The sequence below is a fragment of the Temnothorax americanus genome, unplaced genomic scaffold (assembly GCF_048541705.1).
Source record: "Temnothorax americanus isolate GAGA-0224 unplaced genomic scaffold, ASM4854170v1 Scaffold46, whole genome shotgun sequence".
NCBI lineage: Eukaryota > Metazoa > Arthropoda > Insecta > Hymenoptera > Formicidae > Temnothorax > Temnothorax americanus.
In genome coordinates, this window is record NW_027509613.1 from 996,085 (window position 1) to 1,015,019 (window position 18,935).

The 18,935-nt window shown below is 43.4% G+C and overlaps 2 protein-coding genes across 6 annotated transcripts in view; one reads left to right on the top strand and one right to left on the bottom strand.

Annotated features, from left to right (window-relative positions):
• Positions 1-18,650, bottom strand: LOC143903388 (uncharacterized). Of its 5 annotated transcripts, none has more exons than XM_077416933.1 (7): positions 16,586-18,650; positions 7,956-8,201; positions 6,379-6,640; positions 5,409-5,691; positions 4,475-4,663; positions 4,079-4,197; positions 1-3,993 (listed from the first exon to the last, which is right to left on the bottom strand). In XM_077416933.1, the coding sequence occupies exons 2-7, from the start codon at positions 8,019-8,021 to the stop codon at positions 2,603-2,605; spliced, it is 2,310 nt and encodes a 769-aa protein (XP_077273059.1). In that variant the 5' UTR covers positions 8,022-8,201; positions 16,586-18,650; the 3' UTR covers positions 1-2,602. The 5 variants fall into 5 exon arrangements, with proteins under 5 accessions (XP_077273059.1, XP_077273060.1, XP_077273056.1 ...); XM_077416934.1 differs by lacking the exon at positions 16,586-18,650 and adding an exon at positions 9,129-9,670 and having other exon boundaries at positions 6,379-6,607; XM_077416930.1 differs by lacking the exon at positions 16,586-18,650 and adding an exon at positions 9,129-9,665.
• Positions 14,308-18,935, top strand: part of Snrk (SNF related kinase) — a 21,755-nt gene continuing 17,127 nt past the window's right edge. Inside the window, exon 1 of the mRNA XM_077416929.1 lies at positions 14,308-15,676. The gene's annotated coding sequence lies outside the window, so the exon portion shown is untranslated. The remainder of the gene's footprint in view (positions 15,677-18,935) is intronic.

The window sequence follows — 18,935 nt, forward strand, 5'->3', positions numbered from 1 at the left end:
TATAAGAAATCTGTTTTATTTACTGTAACAATAACATTAGCGGATTACAAATTTGTATACATCCGCGTAGATCGTGATTTCGCGCGTAGATCCCCCAACTTCGAAACGGATCCGATCGATCCCGAAATAAATGTCGCCGAAAGCGATATACACGTAACGAGGATGCAGAAGGTTGCTAAATGGTACCAATGAGGGGGAAGTTGTGGCATGCCATTAACACCAATTGTGGTTTCATCAATTTTCATCTGCGCGCCGGCTTTTGGACGCGGTAGCCGGGCAGCAAAGGTGTCAGGCGTGACGCTCGGCAAAGCGACGGATTTTCGGTCAGCCGCACGTTTACCAGCTGCGCTCCATGACATATCAAGGACGGGCCACGACCATTTCGTGAGCGGACGCACGGTACAGTCAATATAATTACCATGCAGCTTCGTGTGGTCCCGAACGTTAGCTTATACAGCGCGAAGACTGGCTCCGACCGAACTGCGTGTTATTGAAGCACATATATATGGCACGTGCATGCACACACCGTGTACATTCTCGTAGCGTATAAAATCGGTAATTTGTTACCAATAACCGACATCAGTCACTTACTATCAATATCAATTAACCGATATTAATTTACTAACGACAATCGACAAATATGCGAAACTATATTACAGGCACTGTAATGAGATAATGATTGTAATGTATTACTTTGCAATCGTAGAAATAACTCATTATGTTGGCGCTATGAGGGCGGATCGATATAACATCGCGCGCGCGATTCAAAGTGTCAATTAGTAATCCCGCGAGTAACGTTGGCTTAAGCACTGATTAACGTATACGCGTCGAAGAATTTTCGAGTTGCCGTCCCGGTCGCATCGCAATATTCCACTAGTTAGCTTCCAATGATAAACAACAAACAACCTTCGCACGTTGCCGCGTTACTCCTCGGCGTCAAAGACGACGGTAATTGCGTTCCCTGCGCAATATACGTTACTTAACGTATCTCTTAATTAATTCGTGCCACGACCCGCTCGGGAATTATTTTCACATCGCCAAACGCGCGCGTCTTCATCGTCCTCTCGTCCCTCCTTCTCTGAAGAAGCCTCGCCGTCCTCTTCTTCCTCCCTCGTTCTTGCTTCCGTCGGAGTTTAAGCGAAACTTGCCGCCGAAGGAAGCTTATCTAATAGTCACGGCCGCCTCCGCACGTAAATTAGATAATATCGAACACCCGATAACTAATTAGCAACTCCACGACGCTTGTATATCTTTATACCTGACAATATATCTTTACTTGACGATCAGATAGCAACAATATCGTCAATTATAAACAATTATGTTTCGTATATCTCGCATGAAAAGTTTTTGGATATTAAATTCATCGCTTTCGTTTTTGTTATCCTGCTTTAAAAATAATTGAAAATATACGATATGTGATATTTCTGTAAATAGATCGCGCGACATAGTAACTAATAACTATAGCACATCTGGATATTTTATCTGTTTATATACCAATAGCAAGGACGTGTGTGTCTGAATTGGTATTGTACGATTTATTCAAACGTCGTGTCTCCGCGAAAACATTTATTCCTATACTGTTTTTGGGCAAGTCTTGCGCATCGAACAAAATTGCAATAGTTTATCACTTAGTACGTGATATTAACTTTTTAATGAGAAAAATAAAATAACATATTATAAAACAACAAATACTATCGAAGATGATATGCCTTTAGAATACATACTAATGTACAAATCGTTACATTTATGTCTATTTCACATTTCGTCATATTTCTCATCTTTCAAAATCTGTTACGTTTACAATAGCCAGGTAGTACATGATGTCTAATATCACAAAGCACATGTATAAATAACTCAATTAATTCATATTCCGCGGCCATGTTTTTCTCATCCGCATGCCGCACTCGAAGAAATATTCAGCGTGTCAATAGAAATTTATAATTAAAAAGTGGAGCCGTTAGTGAAACGCGCGTAAACTCCGCGTCGTGTCTAAACAATAAAAATTTTCACCGTTTCCCACGGTCGAACGCTAATGGCCGCTGCCACATTCTCGCACAGTGCGCAGCTCTTCCGAGACGTCGCGCTAATTTTATCCCGTTACGCTTGGTGAAGCAAACGACACGTGGCGATATAAGTGTCTCTTGAAACTAATGAAGTATAATGTATGTAACGTGACGTCTCCATCCATACAGCCGTTCTGTTATAACGTTATTCTCTCTCGCGACAGCTTTATACCTCGTACACATTGTATATCGTAATGTCTTATATCGATACACGTTCCGAAGGGACTCTCGGCAATCTCTGATTGAAACAAATATCAACGGGTATCAACATTGCTATCCTATAATACGAAAAATGTTGCACGAACGGCAAATGTGTGCGCTCCGCGTCTCAAATACCTTCCACGAAGCTTTCAATTAACTCGCGTTGAATCTTGTCGAAAAAAGTCTCACGTACGTCGTGTAATCCCAGCCAAACGTGTACCTTCAAGTTTGTCGACAGCGATCGATTGGTTCCGCGTTTAGAGCTGGTTGCACGATTGATATATATTCAACTTCCGTCGACCTCGAGGAAAATCCGGATACATTCTTCAGTTTGTATCTCAGTTGCTCACGGATCGGCTGCCGCTGCCAGTGGAATCTTGCCTAACGACGTTCACCCTCATCGGCAAGATGACTCCCTGGGCGATGCCGTAGTGCTCGTACGCGTCTTTTCCGTAAGCCACGCTCACCTCCTCGGCCCGTTTGCTCACGCTCGACGATGAACTCGCCGGCGAGGCGGCCGAGGACGCGATACCCTGTAACGTGTTGAAACTCTGCATTGCCAAGTGAGAAGCGGCCGTGATTTGCATCGCGATTGGCGGCGAGCCCTCGACTCGGCCAGAAAGAGCGCTGCTCGGAGGCTGGGGCTCGGCCAGAGACGCGTTGCTCATTACCGGCGCCGCGGGTGCTCTATCAGTTCGCGCGACCGGTGGAGCGATTGATCTCGCCGCCGCTCGCGAGGTCGATAACGTAACAACGGATGGATTGTGATTGTCCGCGCGAGCCGTTCCCGAATGCGGGGTGACGGACGACGTCATCTTCGCTGACGCGCGCGGCGGTAACGGCGGCTCCTCCGTTTCCGGTGTCCGCAAAACCGTCGCGGACTGCGTCCTCCTCGCCAAATCCGCCCGAGTCTCGGCCGGATTTCGCGCGTCCGAAAACGGCGCCGTGCGAGCGCGATTCTTTCTCACCGGGATTTGCGGGCTTATCGGCGCGGCTCTACCTCCTCTATCCGGGATAGCGCTCGACGCGGTTTTCGATCCCGATTGTTTGACCGGGACAGCGGCAACCGGCTGCGCGGAAAGCGGCGACGCGTCTCGAGAATTGTTAGCGCTGGGCGCAGACGATGATGGAAGATTGCTCGAGAAATTATTCGTCATCGGCGGTACGTCGGTGACGGCGTTGGCCGAATTTGCGAAAAGATCGTGATTATTTGCGTTTTTTACGGCGGCGAGCTTCGGATCGCCGTTGGGAAAGCTGGCGAAGTGTGCGATCGTTTCTCGCTCCTCGGCCACTTGAGGAGCGAAAGGTATTTTCCTTTCGACTGGCTTTACGGGTACTCTGTTTTTCGAGACGACGCGACCCGTAGCAGCCCTGCTGCCTCTTCTCTTTCTAGGATTGTTCGTCGCGGCGCTCGGACGCATTTCCGGGAAATGTCTGCCTCTCATGGTGACCGATTCCGTCTCCTCGCTTCCGTTCCCGTCTTCACCGTCCCGGTCTTCATCTTCATAAAACTCCGAGTCTTCGTAAATATCCGACTCGTCCTCCTCGTTCTCCTCGACGATCGCGCTAGCCTGTATCCACTCCCTGATACGATCCTTCTTCTTCGAACGATCCACCGTTGTCTCGATTCCGTACGTCGTGAGAGTGTGGAGAAGTTGATTTTTCTCTTCCAAGGAACTATGAAAGCTGTACATGGACGGGCAAAGCTCGTCCCTCTCGTCGGCGCCGCCTGCGAATATAAAAAGGAAATGTCGCTAAAAAAGATATCGTGACGTATCGCCGATACTATCGCCGACGCAAGATGTGCAACTGACCGTTCAACGCTTTTTCGGCCCCGAGTTTCGCCAGCCATCTGTCTTCTTGATATTTATTTACTTCGAACACGCTGACCGGTCGCTTTTCAGCTTTCGGATCCAATAGCCTCTTGAACATCCTTTAAGAAATGTCAAAGTATGTAGCAAGAAGATTAGTTTTTTTTTTATTTATACGCGCTTTGTCGTATTATAAGTACGCGTAATTGAATTCTTATTAAAATTCCTAAAGTTCCGTTCGTCGTGAATAGTATTTTGGACAATTTGAAATGAACAAACGCTAACGCATATACAAGGAGTAAATATCAGCTAATTATATCGTATTAGATGTATACGTGATGCACGCCGACGTGGCGCTTAATTTCGCATTCTCGGTTTAACTCCCGAGTGGGAACCCACCTCTGTGCCCGCGAGCTGATCAACTGAAATAATTTCGGTTTCTTGGCGATGTTGAGCGTCGCGTTGTGCCAGTTTTGATATCTGGTGTAGCGCGGATCATCCATCGCCGCCTTCTGCCACGGCAGGCATCCGGTCAGGCAGACAAATAGGACAATGCCGAATTGCCAGACGTCGTGCGATGTGCGAGCTCTGAAAGTCGTTGCCGTTAAAATGTATATCCTCGGCGACCGTGGCCGAACATCCTACATCTCGAGTATCGTTCATACGCACCCAGTGGCGTTTTTCATATGACCAAAATTTTGAATACGTGCATGTTAAATAAATAAAATTTAGAAACTTGAGAAGAACTTACGGGAGAAAGTAGGATATAATTGAATTATTCGTAATAATTATGAATAACACAAAATGTTCTCGATATATTCATATTTTACAGTACACGGAAAAAAATGATGTATCAACAGCGTCATCAGTGTGATCGAGATAAATCTATTGATGCAACATCAATATATTAATGAACAAAAAACATTACATAGTTTTAATAATTTAAATATTTGGCCCAATAATATTCAATTAAATTAACTATTTACACAGCAAAAAATTTAATGTCGATGAAAGTCCACTCTAAATTTTGTGTTAAAACAACTCATTTATCGTGTTATTTTAACACAAAATTTAGAGTGGACTTTCATCGACATTAAATTTTTTACTGTGATACGTTTGCAGCAGCCCGTGACGTCGACGTTTAAATAAAGCAATTTCTTTTTTAATTGAACAGCATTTTTTTCCGTGTACGTCGTAATACTTCCGGAAATAAAATCCGTCAATACCAATTTCTACCTTTTCCTCCTATCAATTTTCTGTGCGCATAAATATCACGTGATAAAAATGTGTAGCATACATAAGAGGAGATCGCAATCACAGCATATATAATTACTTGTACGTCTCGTCAGTCTCGATCTGCAATACCTCGGGCGGCGAGTACGGCAGCCACTCGTTGTGCCTTCGCACGACGGTGTTCACCCGCCTGGTCTCGCCGAAGTCGCAGAGCTTGATACGCGAAAAGTCACTACGGAACACGAGTATATTGTCGAGCTTGATATCGCGATGCACCAGCTCGCGACTGTGTATGTGATGCACCGCAGCGGCGAGTTGCCTGGCCACCCTCTTCGCGTGCAGCTCGCCCAGCCCCGTCTCCGTCACGTTTGACGTGAGATCGCCTGAAAGTCAGTGACAACCAAGATATATTCTCGTAACAATGCAATGGCAACGCGCGAATGTCATGTTCTTTTGCTCACGTAAATGACACATCGCGTCTCAGAAAATATTTTGAGCTATTGCTCAATCTCGTTGCATTGCAAAAGAAACATGTAAAATTGCATGAACAATAAATACAAAATTCATACAATTTTATATATAATTTGTACACTTGTTCATTTAGTTTTATATACTTTTTTACAATACAGTATGTATCGCAGTAAAAGCCAGTGAACTTGTTCCGTTTTGAAAAAAAGAATTAATGTTGAGTTATTAGACCATAATAAAAAAAATATAATATAAATATATTCATAAATAATTTGATGAATTAAATTAAAACCCATATTTCTTATTTTTTCAGCAAAAATGGATTTGATTGATTTTCTTTTCGAGTTTATAATATGTTCTTTTTGCAATAGTTCAATAAATTTCCTACAACATATTGTCACACGCTCACGAAATGAAACAAACGTCACAAATTTATTTGAATTAAAATGTTGCTCCACGCAAATTTACTCACATAAGAATAATATATTGCAGAGCGGAGTTAGAATTCGGAATTAAAGAGTTAACGAACGCGCCTGATGTAAGGCGCATAAAAAGTCGGCGCGCACGTGCACAGGCGAGCGTCGTAAAAGAAAATCTCTCACCGAGCGGGGCGTATTCCTGACTAAAAACGTAGAAACCGGCTGTCTCGAACGCCACGTCGTAGGTGGTTATAATGTTTCGGTGCGCCGACAGATGTAACCCATAATGAAATTCCCGAAAGAAGTCCGAGATGCCGGTGTACGCCTTCGGCAGGGCCTTGAGCACCATCTCGGTCTGGGTGCTGCGATGCTCGGTCAGCAGGATCTTGCCGAACCATCCCTCGCCGACGATCTGCAGGATGTCGAACTCGTCGATCAGATTCACCTGTCCCAGAGAATAGTTAGCACTCGACGCGCTGCCGCACATGACGCGGCCGCGGTGATCGATCGTGAGTCACGCGTCGCTGCTTTTCGAGCCGCGAATGACGGATGAAGTTAGCCCGGGCATTCGCCAGCAGTCGGCTCGTAATGAACACGTTCACAAACTCGGGAGAGTCCCGAGTCCTCGGGACAAAGAGCGGCAGCGTGAACGCACACACGCGGTGTCACGAGGGAAATGCAATCCCGATGGGAGACGTAGGAGACTAGGGATCCCGCGAGCACGACGACGATGCGTTATCCGGCTGCACGCTGAATACACCCGACACTCGTATACGCCCGACGCCGAATCTCTACGCAACGTCTATTTTTACCCCAACGCACGCTTCGAACGCACATTTTCATCCCGATGCGAACTCGACACACAAGACGATCTCTTTTTAACACCGTCTCATTGAACCACGTATCTTATTATTGCAACCGAGCATCGCATCTTTTCGACCAGATGGACGAAAATTGGATAAAAGCTGCGAATTTTTGCTCACGAAAATGAAATTACTTTTTATTTTGATCATTTGATGTAATAGAAAATTTTGTGTGTGTCGGTAAAATGTAATTAAACTGGAATATCGCGACATCTCGATTTGTTCAGCCTTATGAATTAGGCTATAGATTAATTAAACTGACAACAATAATTAAAGTTAACTGATTGTGAGAGAGATTCACGCGTGATTCTGGAATGTTATAAACAATATTAATTTTCTATTTTAATATATACGCACAAAATAAATAATATATTTCTATTATCTGAATGTAAGGAACGTTTTCTATATGAAATAGATGTTTGCGCGTTGCTTCAATTAAAATATTTCCGATCAGATGAGAATCTCGAATTCCATTTAGATTCTGTGTCATCAAGAATGTAATCACAACGATGCTATGAGTCTGTGTGATTCAGTGTTGTGTGACGAGATACAAAGTCACGAAGCGCGCTCCAACGACGACGGCGACGACGAGTCACGGATCCTCTGTTAGGGAAACATTGGTGCAATGCCAGGCAGGAGAATGGCCGTTAGTCGAGCGAGCATAATGAAATGCTGCTCGTTCGCGAATCCTATTTCGGGATCTCAATGTCTCGAAAACTGGAAAAGCTCGTCCGCTCGCTCCGTCGCCCGCCGTTGTTTAGGCTTTATTCTCGAGGGAAGCGCGAGGGACACTTTAGGGAAATGCCACACGGCTGACAAAGGAAAATCCAATTGTCGACCGGTTTTCGCAGAGAAGAGGAACCAACGGGAGAAAACGGGAAAGAATGGCGGCGTTACCTTCTCAAGCTCGAACTCCCGTATTCTGTGAATGGACCCACCGATCGCCTTCTTCATTCCGCTCATCTCTTCGATAATCCGCAGCGTTTTTTTTTTTTATCACCGAGAAATAGGTTTTATGGTTCGACGCGCGGACTCAATTGCGGCAGCTATGATAGACGTTACATCCCGTCGCTCATAAATCTCGCAGTATCATCGGTCATCGTCCCTCGTGAGTCTCGAAAAAATATCCCACTCTTCGGAATTCTGCAAAACGTTTGATCGACATATGAGAATAACGTTGTGAAACTCGACGAAAGGAGCAGACTAATAGAGATAATATTGTGTTAAGGAGAATAATCGCTGTACGAATTACGCTCGTCGACACGTTGGCACGATAACGAGATGAATAAGGATTCCAATCCAGTGGTGCGAGGTGAGAAGTGGGACGCGATGGAAATCAAACGGATATATTCTATACTGCCGTAAAATGAGGGTCTAACGACGCGACATTTCATTTCCGACGGGAGGACCGTTAACGGCCTGAAATCGCAGTTCTGCGAGTGTGCGCCATCAGTCGGGTGCACGTATTTTTGTGCCGTGTACAATTGTTGCGCAAGACGCTGGGCGAGAGTGGCGGCAAATTTCACGAGGAATGCCACGCGTTATATACATATATGATTTGGCAGATCGCACCCATCGACAATAGATATACAAGAGCGTTATATCCGAAACATTTCTAGCAATTGGAAAAGCACACGTGCGATCCTCCCGATGACGTAAAAGCGTTGCAACATTCGTGAATAATGAATCGGTCGAGCGATATTTCCGGGTTTTCCCGTTACTTTTCATTCGTCCAATAAAAATAAGCGTGCACGTGTCTCTCCTCTTCGTTTCGTCGCAAGTATATATATCGCGTTATTCACGAGAAAATTACGGTGTTATAAAATTTAAGAGACATTCGTGCGAGTATTTAATTTCGAAAAGGCAGCAATCTATAATTAAATCCGTTTTAGCCGGTCATTTTTCCTCGACGAGTGCAATTCTAGTTGCCGGACCGTCGTAGAAGCAGGGTCTTCTCTGCGTTCCTCCTCGCAAAAAGTGCTTTCGTACGAAAATCGAGAAAACATCCGCAAGCATCCAATAAATGCATTTTATTCAAATCCCATTCGTATCGGCGAACGCGAAACTTACGGTTGATGAAACTCGCGAATCCGGTCGCCCCGCGTCGTTATTTATGTAAGCGCCGTTGACGAGTTCACGGAAACGCGAGCACGCACATCACGGGGGGCTGTCCATGCAAATTTACGGATCGCGTGCACCTCCCCGCTTTCGTAATCCGTCGATCCGCACGCCGGGATTCGAGGAAGCACACACTTCGGAGGCACGAATAAGGGGCACAATTGACACCACCGAGAAAGCGCGCGTCTCCGTCTCCGCGGAGGGCACGTTCGCGGGTGAAATCTGGAGAACGTTGAGAGATAAAGTCGACGGTATCCTTCTCTCTCTCTCCCTCGCGAGTCGCGCAAGTCAAGCGGCCACGCACCTCGAATGATCTCACGACTGGTCTGCCGTGTTCGGTGCACTGTTTGCCTGTGTCTGCAGTATTTATAAAACGCTAACCGGAAAGCGCGGCTGGCAAGCTGATCTTGGCGTCTTGCCTTCTTGCCCGCGCACCCATCGCCTCTCCCTAAGGGCGCGCACCGCATATTGCGATCATTGGTGAACCCTAAACTCCATGCCAACGGGATCTGGACCGGATCGCAGCAACAGATTACATTTTAAGTAATTAATTAAATTTTATTTTGGACGATCGCGTAATTTAAATACGGAAAAAAAGATTATAGTTACCGTATAGCAAATTTAGTGACACCTATAACATTTTTTTTTGCAGCAAGAGCTATAATTCAGCAATAGTATATAGCATAATCTTTTACTCTCACTGCAAAAAAATGTTAGCTGTCCCTATTTTACAACAAAATTTGCTATAGTGGCTAATTTTTTTTTCTGTGTTAATAATAAAAAAACTCGCTTAATCGAAGCTATAGCCTTAAGCGATCTGCTGATATAATATATAATAACTGCTAAGGTTTGTGGCTTCTAGTATAGATTTTATGGCTTACAAGATATTTATATTGGATAGTAATATAAATGCTGAAATGGTTCTTTTGTGATGAGCTAATGCGAAACCTTATAAGCTGTGACTTGTGTTTTATTTATATACGAAAGTAATCGTACATACATGTAGGTATGCGCGAGGTCGAAGGATGAAATAAAAGTGCAGGAAGTTATTTTTCGCACATTCACTCAAGGAATCTACTTTATTCCTATAAAATGTGTAACGTCTGATAACAATAACATTGGTAATTTTAATAGAAGATTTCTACATTTCATACTTATTACCAATAATTACTCTATCAACTTAGCTTTATTATTTTGGTGATTCTAGCGCACAAAAGATTTTACTATTTTTCGCACACGATAAAAAATATAATAAATTCCATGTAATATATTTCGCGCGCACAAAAAATTGTCATATCGTTCACACGTATATAGTTCTTGCATGTATATCATATCGGTCCATTTAGTTTTTATTGCATATACATATGACACGAATTTACAAGCAAATGATAAAATTAAATATTCATCACGTTGCCCGAAACATCTATAACGTTGCGTAATTCCAAAATCAACATGGCCGGATTTGTATAATATTCATCGAATCGGTTAATCTGGTTTCGCCGAGTACACCTATCACATTTCATCAGGAAAGTACCTCTAGAATATTTTTTAATGGACATAGTTTGACAGTAAAACACTAATTTTCGAAAATTTTATGGGTTTATTATATAGAAATCATTTTTAAAATTATTTGTGAGAATACTTTAATATTTTAATTTTATTTAGGTACGGTACGGGGGGGTGCACATAAAAGATTAGATATACGTAAACATTTCAAGGCTTTACGAAAAAACATTTTCGTTGCATATTTAGACCGCATCAAATGTATTCACACGCCACCATATTGAATACCATCCTACGACATCCCACGGGAACTTGCAGAACGTCATCAATATATAGGGATTAACCGACTGAGAACGCTATCAATTTTTCTTTAAAAATAAACATCTATTTTCATCCAATATATTACGATAACGTTGTATTTTAATTTTAGTTACGGCTCTTGTGTTTTCTTCCCTTTTTTCATCCTTTTAAATTATATTTACTGCGTTTTTTAATGGCGGTAAATATCGAAAAGATGCAAACTAATGATCAACTGCGTTCGCGACTTTACAGCAAATCTCAATCTCCAACAAAAATTCTAATAGCATACTTATATATTTTAATTAAATATGTATAACATTTGTTTAACAAAATTAGCACAAAAATTCACAAAATTAGCTAAAAAATTGTTTGGGTCTACGGGGGGTGAGGGAACGCACATTTATGAACGATGGGTTTACGGAAAAGGAGAATCTGCGATTTTGGGCGCTAGGGGAAGAGAATCTGCGTACTGCGGCCAAGAGCTGTCCGCGTGACGTCACACGGCGCGAGCTACGGACCTAAAAAATGGAGTATAAAGTCCCTTGCACAATGCCAGGCAAAAGGCAATAGGAACAGGAAATAACAAAAAAATCGTTAATTACAACCTGAAAAATTCGAATGCCACAGAATTTCCAACGTGACGGAAACTCTGTGTCTATTGCCCGTGTCGCTGTTTATTTTGCATTTATACATGATTTCTGATTTCTATTCCCTGTTCCTATTGCCTGTTGCCTACATTGTGCAAGGGGCTTAAGCCATTTTGATAGGCGATGTTAGTGCTGCTACCTAGCTGACAACAACAGTATTTACTTTGAAAGCTATTTAATCGGTACATTAAATAGAAACAGAAAGCGTACATGCAAATTGTAAATGTGTTATTGTTGTGCGCAGTAATAAACTGTAATACTGTAAGCTTTCCATAAATCTTTCTAACAAAATGAGATAGAAGAGAAATAGAACGTAACATTTTTATAGATAAATATATTAATAAATAATGGGAATTAATGTATAATGTATACGTATGTATGTACGTCCTGTATTGTGTGAGAATCATTTTCTCTTTTACCAAAGGAGCTAAAAAATATAGTTGAACACGAAAAGATGGCAATACTAATATCATTTATCAAGATAGCTGGATCTTGTTGAATAAAAAAAAAAAAAAAAGATAGGCTGGATTCTCCTCCCCACAAGAGCTTCGTCTACCTAAGTTTAAAGTTTAAAATTTAGGATGCTCATTTGTTGGATGTGTCATCGAATTAGTAGGATTTATATTATATTACCTGATTCAGTTTTGTTATTTGTTTACCAGACTCTGAATCTTTCTTTTATTATCAACTGTTCGTTTCGACTAAGGGGATCCTAAAGTGACGAAGGCTGAACTTTTCCTCGACGTCGGTAAAGTCAACATTTCTAATCCTGTTTTCTATGTCATATATCTATATCGGTCCTTGTCTATTTAAACTAATCTTTTTTTCTAGGCTTTCAATCTTAGATCTAATTGCACGATATTGTTCTTAAATGTTGTCCCTAGGTCACGCCGGTCTAATTTTGTGGATATTTATCGTGGAATTTTTGTACAAAGCAAATATTGTCGTCACGTATGCCAAAAATTAACAAAAATATTAATTTTTTCTCGCTTTCGATATAACGTCGACCACCATGACCTAGATTTTGATCAAAATCTAGGTCATGGTGATCGACGTTATGCGTACTTTAATTCTAGACAAGAATTTTGCATTTCTATAAAGCCACGTAAAAGATTAGCGCTAAGAAAAAAAGCCGGTATTATACAGACGGCTTTAGGATTCCCTTAAACATTACTTATTATTTAGAGCCATGCGATCCAAGCTTAGGTCTTTGACAGCCTTATATTAGTTTCTGTATACATATATGTCTATATATATACATATAATTTTTCCAACAAACTGCGCGCCGATTATTTGTCGGACTTAAAACACAGTAATTGTTAGAATTAAAAACCCTTCCCTCCTCGGAATTAAATCGACTTGATTTAATTATCTAAAAACTGTAAAGAAATTTATTGCGAAAAAGATTCGAAGGTTCCAGGCTCGAACCCTGGCTGAGGTAATATTTTTCGCAATAAATTTCTTTACAGTTTTTCGATAATTAAATCAAGTCGATTTAATTCCGGGGAGGGAAGGGTTTTTTCTTCATACCTCGGTCGAAAGTACGTACTTTCGTCCCTAATAGCAGGGACGAAAGTTTAACATTTAATCCCTGTGAAAAGTACACGCGCGCTCTCTATAACTTTAAACCTTAACGCCCTTTAACCTTAAAAGTAGTTATCAATATTGTTCTGTCAATATGTCATCTGATGAATCCGTAGACGAGGAAGAAGTTATACGAAATTTCGATGCAGAAGCGCGATTGATAATAAATACAGATACGTTGCCAAAGAAGTCTGTTGATCGATACAATTAATCTTGTTTACGACACGTATAAAAAGTGGCAGATAGAACACAAAACTTCACTGTCAAACTGTGAAGAAAATAATTTGGTTGTGTATTTTAACTTGACTCTTGGAATGTATTTGATGCCTGCCCCTCCGACCAGCAGCACTCGCTTCGCTCGTGCCGCAAATGTCGGGGGCAGGCATCAAAAACATGCTTATTAACATTTAAAGTTAAAAAAAGTAAAATTAATAACGTACTTTCGACCGGCTATGAAGAAAAATCGTATACACTACGCGGGCCAAAAGTTGAAATCTCGGTCCTGCTCGTCATGATGCCCTCGGCTTCGCCTCGGGGCATCATAACGCGCAGGGCCGAAAATTCAACTTTCGGCCCTTGTAGTGTAATATACTATTAATTCTAACAATTACTGTGTTTTAAGTCCGACGAATAATCGGCGCGCAGTTTGTTGGAAAAATTATATGTATATATATAGACATACCTATATGTATGTATACAGAAACTAATATAAGGGTGTCAAAGACCTAAGCTTGGATCGCATGGCTTTTGATTCCAATTGATTGTATATCGTTACGATGCTATTTCTCTTATTCTCTTGTTATTATTTATTATTTAGAATTAGATAATAGATTATTCTTCGGTATTGTTGACAAAAGCAAAAACATAAAAAACCCAGATTTTAACTCAGAATCTATTTTTGTATAGGACTGTTTGCAAGAATGCAGTTCATAAGAGATTAATTAATCAATCGATCGTTCGCAATAATTTACATTGCTTATATTGTCTATATACTCTATACGAAGAAAAAAGGTTCATGTAAATATAACTTAAATAAACAATTTCTCTGCAGATGTAATCTTGAAATTTACGGCATTATCCTGCTATTTGCATTTGTAGTTTATAGGCTCCGCTCGCTTCGTAGTTCGCGCCACCGCGACTCGCTAGTGCCCGAGTTCGCCGCGCGATGGCAGTCGCGCCGGACGGCCGGCTGGCGCTGCATGGGAGCGCGTCGCGCGTCCCGAGAGAGTGTCGTCGACTGTGCCGAATACGTTTCCACCACTTCCATCAGCTTTCGCGTGTGTCTCCGCGTGTGTCACGGGTGTGTGTGCGCGCACGTCCGTCGTCGTCGTCGTCGTCGTCGTCGTGTCGTGCCTACTGCCTTGTTTTGCCTTGCCTTGCCTTGCCTCGTCGTCGTCTCGTTCAAGGAAAGGAAAGAGGAAACCCACGATCCCCAGCGGTGTCGCACGTCGGCCGCGGGGAATTCTCGCGATCCCGGATCTCGCGCGCGCGTACGATCGCGGGAGCGACGACTCCGAGAACGGAGCGGAGAGAATAACGGAAAAACGGAGAAACGGTCGGGCGGCCGGACGTGTACGCAGTGGTGGCGCGCTCTCCGTATACGTATACGCGCGTGTTCGCCGCGCGCCCGTGCATGTGCTTGCGCGCGCGCGCGCGCGCGGATTGTATGTACGTGAGGAAGCGAGACGAGCAGCGGCGAATCAACGGAGAGGAGTCAGAGGAGCGAAAGAGAGAGGCGGAGGCGGCGGAGGAGGTGAGAGAAAAAAAGGGGGAAGTGTGTCGCGCGCTCGCGGCTCGCGGCGCGGCGCACACCGTCGTCATCGGCGAGGAAGGTGCCCCGGAAGTCGCCTGCTGCACGCCGCGAGTTTGTGCGTCCGCGTCCGCGGCGACGCGACGCGGATAGACAAATAGACAAAGAGGAGAAAAGGTGACCGCGCGCGGGTGGGCGAGCGAGGTAGCCCCCGCGACGTATGTAAGAAGGGAGAAGGAGAGGAGAGGCGAGACCGGAATACCAAGCGCGGAGGAGAGAGAAAGAAGAAGGGCGATCCATCAGGCGGGCGCACGGCGAACGGCGAGCGGCGAGCGGCGAGCGGCGACCCGAAAGCGGAAAGAGAGAGGCAGAGGCGAGAGGACGGGCGTCGCGGACGGACGGTGGAGCGCGAGGAGCGACCGAGAGCGGTGCCGTGGAGTGAAGACCGGAGCGGCCCACCAGCGACGTTCGATGTCGTTGGCTTCCCCGTCCCCGTCCCCGTCCTCCTCGTCGTCGTCGTCGTCTCGTCGCGACAATCCCGACGGTCCGCGTCGCGGAGGTGCGGGAGGAGCAACCGGGAGACATCGATCATCGTCGCCGCCGGCGCGGCAGACACGCGTAAATGAATCCACATCACAAATGACGGTGGGCGGACTAGCGTGGTGCTGCTGCTGGCTCGACTCGTCGACTTCGTCGTCGGTTTAACGGACAAAGAGGTGAGCGTCTTTGTCTTTTCCCCCTTCGGCTTCTCCGAGGCGCCTTATAATTCCTCTCTAGTGGACTCTTCGGGGGGGGGGGGGTGGCGAAAATGGCTTCGGACGTCTCCGTCTCCCCCGTCTCCGCCGTTCGCGGCATTGTTTTATTGTCCCTAAGCGGTTGTTGCACCGCGCGCGATGTTCCCCGATAAGATATATAATTTTGCACGCGATTAACGTGTCGATCGCGCCGCGCGCACCACTGTCCGACGACAGTTTCCGAACGATCGAGGCGATTGTTGGAGCTCCCCCGTAGGTTCGAGAGCGGACGTGTCTCTTATTTCGCCTATATACGTCGCAACTGACACTTCGATGCTAATTTACGGACAGATTAATCGAGGTTTTTAATCGATTGTGCCTGGAGCTGATGCAAAAAGGCTTACCTCGTGACTTCGTCATAAATCAATTTGACATGTCACGTCACCAGTTATCGGATAAGACATTTTTGACGACGTACAGTTACGCGATGCTTTTTTTTTTTTATTCCTTACACTCGACTTTCAATGTTCTCTCCGTTCTGTATAAATTTTATCCCCTTTCTTTCGCGCGAGAATGTGACAACCGCTCTCATGTACGCTCCTGCGTTTTAAAGTTGCGTTAAAGTGTTGCGTTATCAATCGCAACATCGAGTCTTTAGATTTCCACATTTTTATCGAGGGGAAAAATAAATGGTTCAAGGTAAACGTCTGCTTCTCTCCGACCGGGTGTGACTCCCCCGCGCTCGTATAATATGTTCCCCGCGATATATATTTCCACTATTCCCAGCGCGCAGCTTATTCAAAAGAGCCTCGCGTCGATGCGCGTCGGTTACATCATAACGGTCACACGTCGCCGGTAATGTCTTGTCGACGTGTAATACATATACCTTACCTTATCAATAAATAGCAGGCCCAGCAGTCGTTAGTGTAGACGCTATATTTACGACGATATTATATCGCGCGATAATATCGATCGCGTGCGAGGCGGGGAAACCGTCGTACCTCCGACAGATATTCGGGTGGGTCCGTCCGTCGTGTATCCGATAAATTCGCGACGACTCGCATCAGCGCAGCACCGGCGGTGGTCCAGCGATCTCGCGCGAGTGTTCGGATGGGTAAACGGAGGCTTCAATGCGGGCTTCAATGTAACGCGATCCCGCGAGGAGTTCTCCGTCTCCTTTCCATCGAATATACGCATCGCTCTCTATTGTGTACATACGTTGTGAGACGAAACAATGAGTTTCTCCGTGGACTAATCTGATCACCGCTTTACAGAAACTCGGTACTTCCGGAGATCGCAAGATCCGGCGGAGACTCTTTCCTCTTTCGCGAACGTTGCGAAGCGTTATCGCGATCGCGATAGGAAGAATTGAACGAAACCGCTGCGAATAATTTATTTCCGATAGACGAGGGGGGCAGTAATAATCTTGTGGCGTATTAAATTTGCGAAATAACGCTGATATGAATATTGCATAATTTTATATGCTGTCCGCGGGATGCGAGTGATTTTGCGCAACGTCGCGATAATATATGGCTAGGAGAAAAGGATTTTTCATTAAATATTCATCGCCGGGAATAAAAACTGTGCTTTACATTTATTTTTATACAATAATAATGGTGATAAAGCTATTGCAGCGACGATTGGTAATACATTTCGCCAGCATTTATTAATAAATAAGTCGTATATTCCGTTTAATGTGCGCGCAGGTTTGAATGAATTTTATTGGGATATCAAAGAATCCTAATGAAGCAGAATGGGATTTCACGAGCCACTCTGTGCCGGACCCCTCCCTCTCTCCTGTAAATTGTGTAAAAGTGTATCAATCGATTACATTCTTTCACCTAAATTAATATTTGGTTTTTGGACAGCCCGGCAAAATTGAATACACATGAAACGTTAATTACGTACAGCTTTGGCAGAAATTACAATTCGAATAAAGCCGCAAAAGTGGCACGCACAACGATCCCGAATTTAATAGCGATTTTAATCATGTGTTAACGCCTATTCTTATAATATCTCGAGTATATATAAGTGACGCGAACATATTAGAATAATTGATTGATTAATGGAAATTAATTGAAATCAAATACGATATTTCGGACCGCGAAAACACACATAGAACCATGGGAAAATACAGTTTTCGATATTTCTTCTCGTCACAAAAGTTTTTGCGATAAGTCATATTTTACAGTAATTGATATCCGATATCGTTAGAGTGAGAAAAACGATTTGATGCCGTGCGGAAATGGAATTTTATCTTCTTCGAAGTTTCTGCGAATATCGGCGCGTAAAGAAATTATTAATGTAACTTGCGCGATTGTAGATATATTGTGCCGTATATATCTTCCACATCAAGCACGTCACTCGATAATTAGCGCACGCATCCTTGTCATACGGTAAAAAGTTTTCCTATTTTTTTTTTCTTTATTGTTTCGTTTTGCGATCGACGATGTTTGTCACTTATGCAATAACTTATACATATACATATAATTCGGAAAGAATAATTTTATGCTTTCGAGAAATGTCTTTAACTGAATTTAAAAAAATATTCTGTTAGGATTTCAAGATATTTTCTCGAGGGCACAGGGTATAAATAAATTTTAATTGGACGACGTCACTTTTAATTCATCGTCGCTCGATATCTCTTCTCGTTTACTATATCGGTATTTATTTGTAGAAAGTTTACTAGCGTATGTAACCTTACATATTTTCACAAGTTTCGACAAGGTATTTATAAAGTTTCTATTAAGGTACTTTCCAAGGACTGTTGTGTGTTACCTTTAATGGAAGGACGTTTCATCTTACTGAGTTGAAACATTAAAGTGTCGGATGAAGATCAGGAAATTCTGGGCTAAATAGTTAAGCATTATGTAATTGATCGTATGACGAAGTTAATATAGTTTCCTGTTATCGACCGCGTGCAGACTTCCGATGTCCGCACAGCATACTTCTGTCGTCGCGATAACGCGAAAATGTTTGTTCGATCGTGCTAACAGATTCGAAAACGGCCAGTCATTCCCAGATGAACTGCTTAGCATTTTTCCACGTTGACCCTGAGGCACTTGAAAAAATTTCGCCAAACCGCTAGTTTTTGGTCGCCAATTCTGTTTGTCTGGCTTTTCAGATAATTATCTTGTTCGGCTTTTCACGTGGTTAACTCTAAGGAATTTTTCTTCTCTAGTGTATTTTTTCTGAGACATTTTGATCAGATCTTTGTCTAAATTGAAAAACGATTTTTCTT